General features: G+C 30.7%; 1 protein-coding gene and 2 long non-coding RNA genes across 5 annotated transcripts; 2 read left to right on the forward strand and 1 right to left on the reverse strand.

Annotated features, from left to right (window-relative positions):
* The first annotated feature begins 572 nt into the window (after positions 1 to 572).
* LOC105771851 (uncharacterized) lies at positions 573 to 3,717 on the forward strand. 3 transcript variants are annotated; one of them, XR_008197170.1, is made up of 7 exons: positions 582 to 843; positions 948 to 1,041; positions 1,934 to 2,087; positions 2,330 to 2,482; positions 2,658 to 2,746; positions 3,096 to 3,299; positions 3,442 to 3,646. It is a non-coding gene; the product is annotated as an uncharacterized LOC105771851 (long non-coding RNA). The 3 variants fall into 3 exon arrangements; XR_008197169.1 differs by having other exon boundaries at positions 585 to 843; positions 2,259 to 2,482; XR_008197168.1 differs by having other exon boundaries at positions 573 to 843; positions 1,934 to 2,482; positions 3,442 to 3,717.
* Positions 3,718 to 3,734: 17 nt separating this feature from the next.
* On the forward strand, positions 3,735 to 5,675 carry LOC128041968 (uncharacterized). The gene is made up of 2 exons (XR_008197171.1): positions 3,735 to 4,121; positions 5,365 to 5,675. It is a non-coding gene; the product is annotated as an uncharacterized LOC128041968 (long non-coding RNA).
* A 7,387-nt stretch (positions 5,676 to 13,062) lies between these two features.
* Positions 13,063 to 14,063, reverse strand: LOC128041704 (zinc finger BED domain-containing protein DAYSLEEPER-like). The gene is made up of 2 exons (XM_052632001.1): positions 13,223 to 14,063; positions 13,063 to 13,133 (listed from the first exon to the last, which is right to left on the reverse strand). Exons 1-2 carry the CDS (start codon positions 14,061 to 14,063, stop codon positions 13,063 to 13,065), a joined length of 912 nt encoding a protein of 303 aa, XP_052487961.1.
* Positions 14,064 to 17,778: the final 3,715 nt, after the last annotated feature.

Genomic DNA, 17,778 nt, shown 5'->3' on the forward strand with positions numbered 1-17,778 from the left:
GTGAAAAAAAACAAAGGGGTGGGGGGTATTTATAGTTTTGTTCACGCGCGGGTCAGATCGTTGCCACGTCGGTAACTGCTTTTGTTGACGTAGACACAAATCGCGCTCCAGAGGACGCAATTTGTTGCCATGTCAGCAAAGCGCGCTGATGTGGCCACGATTTCCTAGAACGTCCCCTGACATCGCGCTGACGTGGACGTGATTTCGGGAAAAAGAGCCCATTCCGGTAAATAATAAAATACTGGGCCCATTTTGGTAAATTTAAAAAAAAAAAGACTTTTTTTTGGTAAATTGCCCAAATTTAACTTCAGTTAAATTTATTGATTCACCAAATCAACATTTATCTAAATGAAATATAGGACATAAAACTTAATCCTAATTTAACTCCTAGTAAATATTTTTATAAATAATATTTAAATAAAACAATGAAAATAAATATTAAAATATAAAAAAATTTGTATGTTAAATTATTACTTCCATACCCAAATTTTATTTGACTTCATAGCTATTCCATTCCGCCTTAATTCCGCGCGCTACAGTAAAGCAGCCGTTTGGTTCACCGTTTGTGATTCCACGGAATTGCTATTACATGGGCATTCCCTCAGCTCACGAATTTGCTATTACAGGGGTTGGGGGTCTGAATACCTATTTAACGCCCCACCGTTTAGGTTTTTAGACCAAAATATCCTGCCTCTCTTTTTCCCAAAATTCATCACTCCAGATTTCTTCCTCCCCAAATCAAACATCCATTCGCCCTTCATCTTCATCTCCTACGTTTTCTTTTTCTTTTTTTTCCTGATTCCTTTTAGTTAAAGTTCATTCATCTTCATCTCCCCAAATATTGTAAGTTCGGTTGAGACTTTTACTGCCCTTCTTTTCCCCTTTCAGTCACATTTTCTTATTCTTGTTTACACGAATTGAAATTATGATGTTTCCATTGGATGCAGTTAAATCTAGAAGTACCAGCAAAGTACTGAGAACTCCTCATCAGGAAACTGCCTTTGCAAAGGCTCGTTCGTGAAATTTCCCAAGACTTTGAAGGTAATACCATTAAATTACTGCTTCTTTTTCTTTTCTGTTTAATTATTGTAAAGAAATCAAAAGTTAAGCTCAAAGTATGGTTACGGTTATGGTTATATAAGATAAGAATGTTTGCATTTCATGAAGACGGACGATTAAACAAAAAATTTGTAGTGTGAGGAACATCCAAAAACCTTCTTATCTGTAAGCATATAGGCTTTAAATACTAGCCACCAGTAAAGAAGCTAAGTTGGAAAAGGGAAAAAGGAAAAAAAATCCATATGTTTTTCAAGGTGGTTCTCTTCTTGTTCTTTGGATTGTTTTCCGAATGGCTTGTGATTTTGATTAGTTGAGTACTCTTTATTTCAATTTCTTTAAATTTTTTAATGACAAAATTGTGGGTTTTAATATTAAGAGGATGTTAACATGGAGTTTATGTTTTGGTTTCTGTATTGAATTAAGTTGATGTTTTTCTTTAGAGAAGATTGATTAGTTAGGTGAGAGTCTATATTCAGGATTTAATCACGAATACTGCTTAGTAGTATGTGTGGATGCGGATTTGAGAATTGCCTTCGTTTCTGTTTATGTATTATCGCTATTGTTGTTGTTTAATCGGGCATGTAATGTAATGATGATAGTTTAGATCAATGTTACTTGGACTCGAGTGTGATAGCCGGATATGTTTGTCTAACTGTGCTATTTTGTATAAAATGCTTCTTGGATTTTAAAATTTTTTATCGTTTCCTTACAGTTTATATGCTCTGATTTTTTTGTTAGACTTTCTGCTTTTGTGTTTCCTCAGTAAGAACTTTTACTAGTTTGTTTCCAATGTTTCCTTCAGCTTTACATGGAGACCATCCAGGATCTCCTTGATCCGGAAAATGATAATATATATTCAACCATGTTACTGCAGGTACATGTTAAGAGATCAGTCTTGGGAGAAGAAGTTGCCATTCCAAGTGAATCAGACAAGTCTTCTCACTTTGTCAAACCTCCAAAGCCTCTTGTCCGGAATAGCAAGCTAGTATTGGTAGATTTGGCAGGCTCAGAGCGTGTTCAAAAGTCAGGTGCTTATCTTTTCTTCCCTTCTAGTGGCAAATCGGTTGCATGCTGCATATCAAAGAGCATTTTCATTTTTTGCCACCTAAGATTTTTAAGCATTGCATCTCATATATATATCTTTGGCAAAGAAGTTATATTTCCTATCCAACCTATATATACCTGTATACTTTCTTAAGTGCTAGTGCTGGCGTTACTTATGAGTTGGATCCGGTTGGTAGATGATGAGTTTGATTCTCTTTGCTTCTAGCAAGAAGTGAGGGACACATGTTAGAAGAAGCTAAGTCTATTAACCTGTCACTGAGTGCTTTGGGAAAGTGTATTAATGCTTTATCAGAGAATAGCGCTCATGTGCCCATTCGTGATTCAAAACTTACGAGGCTACTCAGAGATTCTTTCGGAGGTAAGTCATCTTTTATGTTAATTTAAGTTGGCATGTGCCCGGGCTACATTTTAACCTAACTAAGCTATTATGGCGAAGATGTTTATGATCTAAATTTTTATATATTTCTTTAGGAGTTTTATATCTGGAGTTGAATGTTTTTGAGTTATTATGAGATAGATTCTATGTATTGCAGGTACTGCCAAGACCTCATTAATTGTGACAATTGGCCCTTCCCCACGACATCGAGGAGAGACTGCAAGTACGATATTGTTTGGTCAAAGGGTGAGTTCTTACACCAAAATGGGCTGAAACTATAATCTATCATGTGTTTGCTATAAGTAATATCTGCTTTCAAACAACTCATGATTATAAAGTGGAGGAACTGGGCAAGATGCATCCTAGTTATATTTAAGCTTCTTTTCGTTGTTTGCTATAAGTAATATCTGCTTTCAAACAACTCATGATTATAAAGTGGAGGAACTGGGCAAGATGCATCCTAGTTATATTTAAGCTTCTTTTCGTTGTTTGACACTTTTCTTTCATCTGTCCATTTCTTCATGTCTCCTGTAACATAGTCTCTAAATCATGTAAAAGTAAGATGCTATTACCTTGCTAACTCCATTATGCACAGGCAATGAAGGTGGAGAATATGTTGAGAATAAAGGAAGAGTTTGATTATAAAAGTTTGGCTAGAAGGCTTGAAATACAGCTGGACAAGCTCATTGCAGAAAATGAAAGGCAATAGAAGGCTTTTGATGATGAAGTTGAAAGAATGAACTTAGAAGCACAAAACCGTGTCTCTGAGGTTGAGAGAAATTTCACAGATTCCTTAGAGGTTAGTTCAACAATTTATCACTCCCCCTGATGCGTGATTCTATAACCTCATGTTTTTATATTTTCCATTATTCATTCTTAAATAGTTATTTGCTTGAGAATGTGATATATTGATATTGAACATCTGGTTGCTCCTTTTACAGAAGGAACAACTAAAGTGCCAGATGGAATATATGGAATCAGTTAAGAAGCTGGAGCAAAAGATGATAGAAAATCAACGGAAGCATCAACATGATGGCTTCATGAAGGACAAATGTAATGGGGAGGTACTTTGCATCAAGAACCATATCTTGTTTCATGTTAAGTTTATCAGGTGAATTCATGGCTAGCGAGTTGGAAACTTGTCTTGATCAGGGATTTAAATAGCGGACCGATTTTGGAATAGCTGCCGTTATATAGCGGTAGTGCCACCGCTCAAATCGCTATTCTTTGAAAATAACGGAGTGAAGTGGAGTCACACCGATAACGGTGGATAGCGGTATAACTTAACGGATAACGGCCAATTGCGGCAATAACGGACCGCTATTGCCGTTATTTTCCGTTACCGTAAATTAAAAAAAAATCAAGAGATGTAGGTATTGAATAGTGATGTACTTTACAATAAAACAAAAGGGAATATATTCCCCTACCTGCAAAACCAGAGGGCTTTCAATCAAAAAAAAGTAAAAACATATATACACTATACAGAACTCCAAATAAACAGAAAAAAACTCCAAAGTTCAAAACTCACAAGCAAACAAAAATGCGAAATTCTATTTCTCCATATTTCGGCAAACAACAGAGTCACAGACAGCAGCAATAGAAACTCTATTCTTAATTTCAAGTAAGTATTACACTACTACTAACTAGTAAGTAAAGTAGTAAAGTAACCGAAGCATATTCTTGGATTTCTTGCTTACATGTCTTGAATCTACAGCACAGAGTGCTTTTTCGAGATTTTTATTCCTAGATCTGTGTTCTACACAAAAAAGGGGTTTAAAATGTTTTGGGGCAATTTTTGACCATCAGGTACCATGCCACATGTGCGTCATTGACCCATGGTGCCACTATGGCCGATGGCCGGATTCTGGGCAATGGCCTGAGAGAAAATGGAGAATGGAGAGAAAAGGAAAAAAAAATTAAATAAGGGCTGAAATGAAGTTTTTGAAAAAAATTTTGATTTAAATAGGCTTCCAAAATGACGCCGTTTTGGGCAAGCCTCTCAGGCACCAAAACGACGTCGTTTTGGCCTGACCCGCGCACTTACCCGACCCGTTTCTTAGGATCCGCGTGTTTTTGAACGGAAGGGTTAATTGCGATTTTAGCCCTTCTGATTTTTTATTATTTACAATCAAGCTTCTTTTTTTTTTGAATTTTTTCCTATAATTTATTTCGTATTTCAATTTGGTCCACCTTGAAGCTGTGCGTTTTGAAGCGTGGGGATTATTTCCCATTTGATCCCTTTTTGTTTTTCGCGCATTCAACTTGGTCCTTTTTCTTTTTATTTATTTCTATTTTTCCGCAAATTTATGTTTTTTAGTTCGATTTGGTCCCTTTTTTTGTTATTTTTGCTATTTTATTATTGAATTAATTAATTTAATATTACTATTACTATTATTATTTTTCCTTTTTTTATTTTATTATTTATTTACTTGTTATTATTACCATATTATTAAAATGTAATTAGTTTTGCATTATTATTTCAATTATATTTCTTTTCATATTTATTTACCTAAATATTTTAAATACATTTATTTTATTATATCATTTTATTTATCTATATCCTTTTATATAATTTTTAATTTTAAGATTTTTATTATTGTTATTATTATTATTATTATTAATACCATCATCATCATCATCATCATTATTATTATTATTATTATTATTATTATTATTAATACCATTATTATTATTATTAAATTGTTTTACACAATATTTATTTATTTATTTCTATAATATTAGGTCTTTACTTTAGCTTTAAATTTTGTTTACTTTTTTGGTATTATATTGTTGATAATATAAGTAATGAGTTGCTTGTATTTCTAAATATAATTTTATGTTTCTTATATATAAATAAAATAAAGCATGCCACCACGTGAAGAGTTCTCGACTGAAGGATTGGAGGGTGCACCAAGTAATGATATAGGTTGGCACTTTGGAACTCCAGTGCCAAATGTGAGAGGAAATATCGTATGTAAACTTTGTGGTAAAGTTGTGAAAGGAGGAATAACACGATTTAAAGAGCACATTGCTCATAAAACCGGCAATGTTGCACCATGCCCTAATGTTACTGGTATGTGATATATTTTTTTTATTTTTAAATGTTATTGTAAATTTATCAATAAAGATTATATATAATTGATAATAATATAAAGTGTGAATTATTTTTATTTTATTAACATGTGTCATTAGAGAAAGTACGATGAATGTACTAAAAGAAAGCAACACAAAGAAAATAGACAAAAAGAGGAGAAAAGATGAATTTTTATCTTAATTAATAGAAGAGGAGGATGAACACGAGGGATTCATTGATGAGGTTTCTACTATAAGGCAAGCAACTCGAGAAAGTATCCAATCACAACACAAGTGGCATAGAAGGGAATAATTCAAACGAAGCACTGGTGGTTGGGATAATATTTATGAAGAAGGGCGATCTTCTCATGGATTAGCTAGAGAACATAATAGAGAAAGAACAAGTAAATCCATCCCAAGTGAGTCTGAGTTTACCTTAAGGAGAGCTATACCTGAATTGGTTAGAAACAAAAGTTCAAAGCAACCAAAGGTCAATGACTCTTTTTTAAAGACTTTTTGAAGGAAGATAGGTGAAGCGGTATCTAAATTTTTAATATATGAAAGACTTCCTTTTCAATTAGCAAGCTCTCCATGGTTGTATAACTTAATTCAAGTGTCAGCAGAAGTTGGACAAGGTGTAAAGCTTCCAACACCTTATGAGGTTTCAGATGTGTATTTGGAGTCAGAGTATCAACGAGTTCATGATTGGGTAAATGGACTAAAGACTCATTAGAAAAAATTGGGTGCAACTCTAATGTGTGATGGTTGGACCAACAGTTTGAATCAAATGCACATCATTAATTTCCTTGTTTATTGCAATAAAGGAACCATTTTTTGGAAATCGATAGATGCCTCAAGTGTCCATAGTAGAGATGCTGAATTCTACTACTGTTTGTTAGATTCAGTTGTAGAAGAAATTGAAGAAAATTAAATTGTCCAAATAGTGACTGATAATGAGGCAGCAATGAAAGCTGCTGGAAAAAAATTAATGTTGAAAAGAAAACATTTATATTGGACCTCATGTGCAGCTCACTGTTTAGATTTATGCCTTGAAGATATTGGGAAAAAGCCCAGTGTAGCAAAAGTGTTAGATGAGGCAAAGAAAGTGACTTGCTTTATATACAATCACATTTGGACTGTTGATTTGATGAAGAAGTATACACAAGGAAACAAATACTTGACCGCTCTTACTCGATTTGCAACTCATTTCATTCAACTTGAAGAGATAACAAGACAAAAGCAAGGTCTGAGAAAAATGTTTAATTCAAAGGTCAGTATTTTATAATTAGTTAATATAATTACTTAAATATAGAAACCTTTAATGATTTTATTAGTTCCAAATAATTTAAATTATATTATTTTAAAAATTTTCTTATGAATATATAGGAATTTAAAGAATCAAAATGGGGACAGCAAAAGTCAGGGCCTGCTTATGAAGCCAAAAAAATTGTTTTGGGAAAAGATTTTTGGAAAAAAGCTAATGACCTCATAAAAGTTTACGAGCCTCTAGTAAAAGTATTGAGACTTGTGGATAGCGATGAAAAACCAACAATGGGCTTTATTTATGAGGCTGTTGATAGAGCTAAACGAGAAATTCATCAAATTGTCGATATTTCACTAAGTACAAAAAGATTATTGACAATAGATGGAATTTTATGCATTCTGACTTACATTCAGCTGGTAAGATAAAATGTTTCATATAATTAAGAACTATTTTTATATTTTATTATTTTAAGCTTTAGATTATTATTATTTGATGATATTCTTATAAATTATACTTAGGTTATTTTCTCAATCCTCAATTTCAATTTGGGGTGGAGCATTCTGAGAATGTACTAATAGAAACATTAGAAGGTACACAATCAGCAATTGAAAGATTAGAACCTTCTCTTGATACTCAAGTCAGAATGGTTAATCAGGTTAGATTCAAGTACTATTATTTGTAACTTAGTTATATAATTTGAAATAGAATTTTTATTTTTATTTTTACTCTATCTTTTATTTATGCAGTTGTTACTATTTAGAGATAAACATGAGACATTCGATACTCCACAAGCACAAAGAGCTTGGAAGCAAATAAATCTGGGTAAACAGTTAATTAAATTATTTAATTTAATTTATATTATTTAATTATATTGTACATTTTGAAGTTATTTTGAAATTTAAATAATATTATGCAGCTGAGTGGTGGATAATATACGGCACATGTGTTCTCGAATTACAAAAATTAACAATTAAAGTGCTTAGTCAAACAACTTCAGCATCAAATTGCGAACGAAATTGGAGCACATTTAGTTATATTCACACCAAGGCAAGAAATAGGTTAAAGTATAAAAAACTTGAAAAACTAGTGTTTACTTATTATAATATGAGGCTTCAGATAAGACATCAAAAAAGAATGAGCACTGATGATATAAATGCTAGTTTTAATCCTATCAGCCTTGATCATATCTTTGAAGATGTTGATCCACTATCAGAATGGCTTCATGAGAAAGAGAATCCATTGTTAGATGGTGAAAATGCCGGTGTGTTACCTGTGGATACCTCTGATGATGAAATAGATGTTGATCAATCTCAACAACAACTTTTGTCTCATTCAAGTTCTAGTTCAACTCCAAGTCAGAGTGGCGATGGACCTGATGGTGGTGGTATAAGTCCAATTGATGAGGATGATAAATATAGTGGTGATAGAGGTAAAATTAGGTATTCTAGTCAGTATGGAGGAGAATATAGGGTTGGTACCATTGGTGGACATTTTCGTGACAGATCAGAGTCTGATGGAAATATGTTTCTTGAACCTAGGAGAGATAGAAGTGAACCTAGAGCTCCATCAATAGAATATAAGGCAAGAAGCATACTTCTATAGGATCTTCATCTGGTAGGAGATCGAGTTCTAGTAACCTTGGGTATAGTGAATCATCTACTAGCACTCAAGGTTTTTATCCACCAGAACAACCTTCATATTTTCAACCTTCACATGATTATCCACAACCATATGGTTATTATCCACCATTTCCTAATTATGGTGTGCCATACCAACCTCAAATGCATCCTCTTCCACCAATGTATCACCCACCTCCACCTCCCATGTATCCTCCTCTTCAAATATATCCTCCATATCAATTATATGAAAACCAATGTGAAAATGTTACTTTTTTTGGATATATTTTTGGACAAAGGTCAAGAGAATCAAGTTAAGAACGCTCCCAAAGTGAAGGTGAAGGATTTGATCTTCCTCGTCATTACACTAATTGGTGAAAACTAAATCGTACCACTATCATTATTTGTAAGGTATGTTTTTTTAAAGAAAACTTTTGTTATTGTTCTTAATTTTGATGATATTAAAACATTTAAAATAATATATATCTTTAGATAAATGAATGAAGTATATTTTATGAAAAGATAATTAAGAATCAAGCATGTTAAATTATATATGAAAGTAGAATGAGAGTGAGAATAAGTGGTAGGAAATAGAAATAATTAATGAGAATCTATACATTTATCTATTCCTCTTTTCCTTTTGCAGAGATAGAATGTTTATATCTCGCACCATCTTTAAAGTCACAAGAAATATTGAAGACATCTCTTAGGTATGAATTTTCAATTCTTTTATCTATAAAACTTTCAAACTTATTAAATATGATAAATTTTAATATTTCCTTTTTTTACTTTGTTATTAGTTAATATAACATTCTTAGAAAATTAAATAAATAAATGTAAGAATAATTAATGATTATAAAAGTTGTGTTCTCATATCATATTAATAAAGGTTCATAAGTGTTAGAAAACACTCTAAAAATCATTAAAAGTGACTTTTTATAATTATAATTACTATGTTTTACAATAAGTTGTGCGAATTTTAAAAAAATTCACGACCGCGATATCCGCAGTGACCGCAATAGTATCCGTTATGTCCGCGACCGCGATCGAAAACGCGACCGCGACCGCAATTTAAATCCCTGATCTTGATGACATTTATGATCTTTCTTTGATATAACAGCATTAAGGAATTGTGCATTATTTTCCTAACTTATCATGGCATATTTTTCTTGTGTTTAAGTTTCACTTTAGATATGTAGTAGCATGCCCATTGTTGAGCCACGTTTTTTCTAATTTTCTTGTATATGTGGCTTAAAGTTTCTTCCATCAGTCAGATTTTTGTCCCTCACCTCTCAAAGCTATTTCTGCGAACTCAAGTTCAAAGTTCTCTATTTCGCATGAGTTTATTGGAAGATGTGATTAATTCAAACTTTATTCTTATAGTGTTATCAATGTTTGAAATACGTATTTATGGCTTGTTGGTGATTTGTTTGGCATTGAACATAATGGTAAAAAGATTCTGTTTTTAATAATGGTGTACACATATTAGTTGCATGATGGTCAAGTATAATTTCCTTGTACGAACTCAGTTGCCATTACTAGGTGGTGTACACAATAATGAAATGCATGAAACTAATTAAATTATATATTTAATTAAAATAATTAAATTAAATTTTTTATTTTTAATATTTTTATTTTAATATTCCAATTTATTAAAATAAAATAATTAAATTATATATTTAATTATTAAATACCGTTTAATAATTACAAAGTCTTTAATTGTTTTAATTAACAAAATATTGTTTTAATTAACTGTAATGAATATTAATAATAAATATGGAAACAAAAAATTTTAAATAAATCTTAAAATTACATTAAATTTTAATTTGATGTAGAATGTGATTTAAAATTTTATTTTGGTGCAATTGTATATATATAAATTTAATTTTAATTCAATATATAGATGAAATTTTAATTTTAGCTCAATTATACATATACCTACAAAGCATCAACATAATAACATGATCAAAGATTTTGAAGACGAAGAATTTATGCAAATTGCTCTAGACTATTTTCAAAATTTGTTCACCTCACAAGGATAGTCTAATTCCACTTTATTGGCGGAAAACATGCGGGCCATTGGCGAACAAATCAGTAGGAGTATTGCCTCCGATGTGGTAGTTCAACAAAAGTCAGAAGAATTCCAGATCATCCAAGAAAAAGCTATAAATTTATATCCAACCTTATGTGAAATAGAAGGTTTAACTGTGGATGAGTGCTATCGAGCATTGAGCAAAATTCCAGATCATCCAATGCAAATGCTCATTTTCTTTAGTTTACCTTCTAATGTACGGTTGGAATGGGTCAGAAGATTTCTTGCTGACCATTAAAAATCGTTGTTCTGTTGATGATATTTTGGGGACTTTTTGTGTTTCTAATATTTGGATTATGACATAAAAACTAATGAAGTCATGTAACCTTTTTGTTAATATATGAATATATATGTTTATGCAAAATTTAATTCTTAAGTTATTTATTAGTTCTAATATTTTTTTAATTGTAGAATAATTAAATTATTTGTTTCATCAATGATATTTTAGCACATTAAATATGTATTGTGGTTTAAAAATAATAAAGTAGGTTATATATATATTTTATATTATTATATATTATAATTTTAGTAAATTCATATAAGAATAATTATATTAAGAATTTTATTAAATTAGATATTTTTATTAAATTATATTGAATAATAATTATGTTAAAATATGATTAAAATATTTATTATTCATATTAATAATCTTATTATAATTTAATAACAATAACAACAATCATCTACCTAAAAAAAATTTCTGCTAAGGGTATTCTAGTCATTTTAGTTTTTTTCCTTATGGTATTACAACATCATTCCATTCAACCAAACACAAGAATACTATTGCAGTTCTATTCCATTCCATTCAACCAAACAATTGAATTACTATTACAGCTCTATTCCATTACACATCTATTCAATTACAGCTCTATTCCATTACAGCGAACCAAACGTGCCCTTAATTTAAAAACTTGAGAGTGGACCGGTGGAATTAGAACTAGTGGCCCGGTTTGAACCAGTATATATGAAACAAGGTTTTCTTTAAACTGGTAAAATTTGGTTGAACAAGAAAAATGCTTTATTTTCAATTTTTATATTTAATTTAGTAAGTGATGAGATTTATTTATTTTATTTATTTTTTTTACTCTCGAACTATATAAAAAGTTATTTTAATCCATTTTCTTTTTCTTCATTTAATTTTTGTCAAATTATTTCAAACTCCATGAAAAAATTAATAAATTTATTGATTCACCATATCAACATTTATCTAAATAAAATATAGGACATAAAACTTAATCCTAATTTAACTCTTAGTAAATATTTATATAAATAATATTTAAATAAAACAATGAAAATAAATATTAAAATATAAAAATTTTGTATGTTAAATTATTACTTCCATACCCAAATTTTATTTGACTTCATATTTTCATTTGTTCTCCACATTTTGGACTCACACTGCACTTATATAGAAATTAAGCAATAAACACCAAAATTAATAGCATCATATCCAAAAATTGATCAAAATAAAACATATAAATATGTTAATTTGACATAATATCACAACAATTATTTAAAGATTTTAAAATTATTATAAAAATTCAAAATTTATAGAAATTGTTAAAGTTATTTAAAATTTTTAAAAAATTAAAAATTAAAATTAAAAATTAAATAAAAATAAAAATAAAAATAAAATTATTCTTTACCCTTAAGGGTTTGTTTGAACAACCAGACTAAATGATTACTAGGGTAGGAATTGTACTCTCTTTAATTATATCGTAATTCTTTATATTATATTTAGCAATACAAATTGTAATTATACATTACATAATTTATATTCTTAAAATGTTAATTACTATAAAAATATAAATATGATAAAATAACTTTTAAACAAATAACAAGAATTAAAATCAAATCATCATATGTATTTTGTTAGTTTTAAAAATAGTTGATAATATGATTACTAATAAAAATAACAAGAAAAATAAACATCATATGTAATTTTATTTAATTGTTCTAGTTTCATATTTGTTGGGTTATTCTCTCTTTAATGTTTAACATATGCTCATTATCATCATTTGTTAGTCATTGACTGAATTCATCATCATCTAAATTTGAATTTGCACCATTATAGTTATCAAGATCTCCTTGTTCCACGAAGTCTTTGAAGTATTAATCATTTCAATTCCACCTATGTTTGAAGTTATGAAACGTCTAACATGATGGTACGATCCAACCTTTTCTTTATGCTATACTAAGGTGGTGTTTAGAAGTGCTCATGGGTCGGGTCGGGCCGGGCCCAGAAAAAATTTTGGCTCGCTTTTTAAGCCCGGGCCCGCCTAGCCCGAAATATGGGCCTAAAATTTTTTTCGGGCCCGGCCCGAGGAAAAAAATACTAAGCTCGCGCCCGGCCCGGCCCGTTTTTTTTTTTTGTAAACACTAAAATTGTATAAAAAAGTTGCAAAATATAAGCAAACAACCAAAATATCCATACATTAACCAATCTACATATTTAATTTTATAACAAAATATAAATTGTAAACTAAACTAAAATTTCAACAATTAGAAAGGAAATATCCTAAAAAGCAATTGAAGAAACATCATCCTCATCGTATTCATTGTCCTCATTGTCCTTTTTGCAATCAATTTCTAACATAAAATAAGAATAAATAATTAGATAATCAAATTGATGAAAAAATAATATAAAATTACAACAATAAAACGAGAACAACAATTACCTGTTGAAAATCCCTTAGCTCGCATCCAATCATCCAAGCAAACAACGGCTTGAACCGTTTTTGGCTTAAGTGAACTCCTTAAAGGTGTGATAACTTTCTTACCCATGCTAAAAGCCGATTCGGAAGTTACAGTCGATATTGGAATTGCCAAAAGATCACGAGCCAATAATGAAAGCTCATTGTATCGAACTGAACTTTTGCTCAAACAATCTAAAACATCTATTTGACTATTCAACTCAAGCTCCGGTTCTTCCAAATAAATTTCCAACTGTGACTTTTCACTCCTAGTGCTAGATTCGTCTAAATACCGTTTATAATCATCACTCTTATCAAAACATCCCCCAAAATCAGCACTATTAACATTGTGTTCATCCAAACCAGAATCAACAAGATTTTTATCCGAAACATTAGAACTCCCAGCCAAAGAGGAAGACGTGGATTTGGATTTCTTAACATACTCATCAAACAAGAGTCTAAGATTGCTAAGAATGGTCTCAACAAAATCTAAAGCATGAATACCATAGATTGTTTTAAAGCAATACTGCACATAATTCAACTTGTAACGAGGATCTAAAATTGCAGCACATGACAATATCAACGAATACTCAGCCCAATACTTATTAAATTTCTCTTGCATTTGCTTAACCATTTGAGTTAAAAACGAATAAGGACCTTTAATTGTATCAAGCAAGACCTTATGAACCTTCCAAACCCCTCTAAAATAAAGATTAGCCGTTGGATAATTAGAACCAGAAAAAACACAAGTCACATCATAAAAGACTTTCAAAAATTTGCAAAGAATAGCAACATTTCTCCACTCCTCGTTAGAAAGTGCAAACATTTGATAATCTTTATCCCGTTAGCCCCAATAATCTAGCACATCTTTATAGTAAAGAGAAGATTCAAGCATCAAAAAAGTAGAATTCCATCTCACACACACATCTTGATGCAACTTTTTGGTCACATTCAAATGAAAACTTTTGTCGGCCACATCATAAAATCTTTTCCTACAAATTCTTGACTTTTTTATGTACCTAATTTCATTTCGAATCTTATTAACAACATCTTCAGCAAGTTCCAAACCAACTTTAACTATAAGATTCAATATATGTGCACAACATCTAACTTGAAAAAAAGCACCATCACACAAAATAGCTCGGTTTGCACGAAAACAATTTTTAAGACAAGAAACCATAACATCATTATAAGAAGCATTATCCAAAGTGATGCTAAAAATTTTCTTATCTATACCCCATTGAGATAAACATAAAACAAGTTCATCCGATATGTTCAAACTATCATACGGAGGAAGTAAAGCTCTAAACCTTATGATTCTCTTTTGTAGCTTCCAATCTTTGTCAACCCAATGAGCAGTAATGCAAATATATTCATCATTAGTATGCTCCGAGTTCCAATGAATGCTTGCCACACACAAGAAAAGTAGAAATAGCTTGACGACACTCATCAGCATCAAACTTGTAGTTTTTTATAGATGGAACACCTTTTGGTGATGGTTGAGTGGCTATGGTGTACTGAGTGATGTCCTTATTAACCTTTTTCAAACAACTATTTAGGTGACGTCTTAAATGAGAGGTTCCACTAGAAGACTTAGTAGAGAAGATAGTCTTACAGTGATTACATTTTGCCTTCAATTCATTTTTGTTCTCGCATTCAAGCTTTGTCATTTCATCCCACACCTTTGAAGTGGTAGACTTTTGACGTTTGAGAGCACTTTCATACTCATTAAACCCATCGTCCATAGGTATAGGAGTGTTTGAACTAGCCATAGTCATAAAAATTCAAGTCCTAAAATGCAAAAATAATCTTATTTATAACTCGGTTATTGAATATATTATATATATTCATGTATTAAAATTATATACATATATATATTTATATACATATAAATCTTATATATATATATTTATATACATGTATCTAAATTAAATAACTGAACATAAATATTGTCTCTATTTGAGGATTCATAAATGCCATGCACCTTCAAAATAGCCCTACATTTGTAGGTAAATTACAATTTACGACATCTAATCATAAAATTATTGGCTTTTAAATTTCATTTTGGGCAATTAATGACATAGTTAATAGTTTTCTAGTATTTTATTAAAAATGGTAAGTAATTATTTTAAATTTAAATATTTTTAATGTTTGACAAGTAACACTATATTTATATGACATCAACATTTAATGTGTGAATTTCTTTTGGTAGAAAAATACAACTTAAAACGAAAAATTCAAAAAGTTACAAATTTTATAACAAGATATTAAAACATTATATTACATTAAAAATTAAGGTGTAGTAGTTAAATATCAAATTTAGGCATAATAGAGAGACCAAAATTAAAATTTATTCATATTTTCCAAAATTACAAAAAAGGGTAAGACATAGCAAACCTAGAAGAAAAAAATCATGTGTTAGTTTGTAAGATTATTTCAACTTCCAAAACCAAAATAAAATGTTCTATATGTGATATATTTATATTATTTTTACCTTTCAAATATAAAAGTGAAGAATTATATTATTTTACTTTTCAAAAGTTACAAATTTTATAACAGCTTTGAGAAAATAAATATAATATATTTTAATTAATACGTATTACATAATAGTATAATACTGAACTCATATATTGCACGAGATAATAAACTAGTTATTTAACTATGCTAGCCTTGTGATACAAGATCAAACTTGTCACATGTCTTTAAGTAATACTAAAAAAACACACATCATTTAGGAAAAGTCGCTAAGGTTGATTGTTTCGAAGGAAAGGGTGTGAGATAGTGACAGCAACCTGCCTGGGCCTACTGTTTTTCTGCCTCACTAAATAGCTTGTTTCTGCAATAAAACAAAGCAAAAACAAAAAGATGAAATTAAATGAAGAAACTAAGCTTGTGATCTCAGAAGTCAGCCCTACAAATTACATGATCTATAAAACATAAATCAATTCTCATCCAATAATAATTGAATAACACAATTTTGCTCTTAATTGTGCTCAGCTACCCTTAATCCTATAGCCTCGTATTGAAATACAAAACTCACCTCAAGGCAATTTTACGGTAAAGATATATATACATACATACATATATACATATATATGTATATATATATATATATATATATATATATATAAGTTGCTTTCTAAAATGAAAAACAAGTTTTCTTATCTATGGATTCAGAACCATATGCTAAAAAATAATACTTCACTTGTTGAATAAAACTCTTAATAATCAGTCTCTTACTCTCTTCATATATATATATATAGCTATAATTGTCGATTTGGCTATGACTATCCTTCTATATGATTGTAGTTTACAAATTCATGTCATATCACTATGTTTATTTGTAATGGAAGACTTGTTTAATTTTACTTATGTTTAACAATTCTTTTAAGTGACAAATATGAAAGTTGTTTTGTCTAAATTTTTTATATTTTTCAAATGATTAAATATAAAAGTCGGTTTCATTACTAAAATCTGTTAGTATATATTGGAAGCTTAAAAGAGTTGTTAAACATAAGTAGAATTAAACAAGTCTTCCATTACAAAAAAAAGAAGGTAGTTAAACCATAGTAGTTTATTTACATTACTAGAAACATTGCTTTACCTGATCAAAATATTAAAAAAAATCCACTGATATAGAAGTAACCATCATCCATCTTATCTTAGTGCATCCAGTGACCCAATCAACAGCAACATTCATTTTATCAGTGGACAAAAGATACATCAACAGATTCAACATATAAAGAAAAAGATATCCCTTTTAGCAGAGGTCGACCAGAACAAAAAATCCTTGGCTAAGGCTTCAGCCACTACAATAGATTCAACTCTTACTAGTAACTTTCGTTATCAAGAACTATGGTTGCAACTCTTGCCATTTCTTGTTTGGGGACAAAGGAAAGCTGTTTATTTTGATTATAGCTTGTGGTATAGAAATACAAGAGCACACTCCATCAAACAGTGTCACATTAACGATTTCTCAACTGGACTCACAAGAAATCCATGGAAGATTACTTATATTTACAGTAAAGATCAGAGAAAGAAAAAATAAAGAAAACTAACTAAATGTCTAATGAGAATTGAACCGAATAAACTAGGGTTAACACTATTAATATACCTTTGAAATTCAAAGGTAGAAGACGTTTGTAGCTTCGCTCTAACCTTTGATTCTGGAAATGGGTGGAGCCGTGGAGGACCGGAGGTGGATCGGTGGAGGATTGGAGGTGGATTGGTGCCGGAGGTGAAGGTTGAGAAAAAAAGGGAGGAGGGTAGTCGGGCACAGGGTTAGGGATTTGTAGAAGAGGGGAAATGGGAAATGGGGGAAATCGGGAAGAAATGTTTTGAAAAATAAAAAATAAAAAAATATATTATATTCAGGCCGGGCAAGGCTGGGCCCAGGCAAAAAAAAATTTGCCTGAGGCTCGACCCGTTTTCTAAACGGGCCTCTTTTTTGCCTAAGCCTGTATTTCGGGCCTATATTTTTACCCGAACCCTCCCATATTTTGGGTGGGCCGTCAGGCCGAGCCGCCATGATCACCTCTAGT

Source organism: Gossypium raimondii, chromosome 6 (assembly GCF_025698545.1).
Source record: "Gossypium raimondii isolate GPD5lz chromosome 6, ASM2569854v1, whole genome shotgun sequence".
Classification (NCBI taxonomy): Eukaryota; Viridiplantae; Streptophyta; class Magnoliopsida; order Malvales; family Malvaceae; genus Gossypium; species Gossypium raimondii.

What these genes read in the sequence shown, in the direction of transcription:
- LOC128041704 (XM_052632001.1), bottom strand. Translation starts at nt 14,063, where the DNA reads ATGTTTGCACTTTCTAACGAGGAGTGGAGAAATGTTGCTATTCTTTGC. An exon ending in AGCTAAGGGATTTTCAACAG is followed by an intron (nt 13,134 to 13,222) that starts GTAATTGTTGTT and finishes ATTTTATGTTAG; the next exon opens with AAATTGATTGCAAAAAGGAC.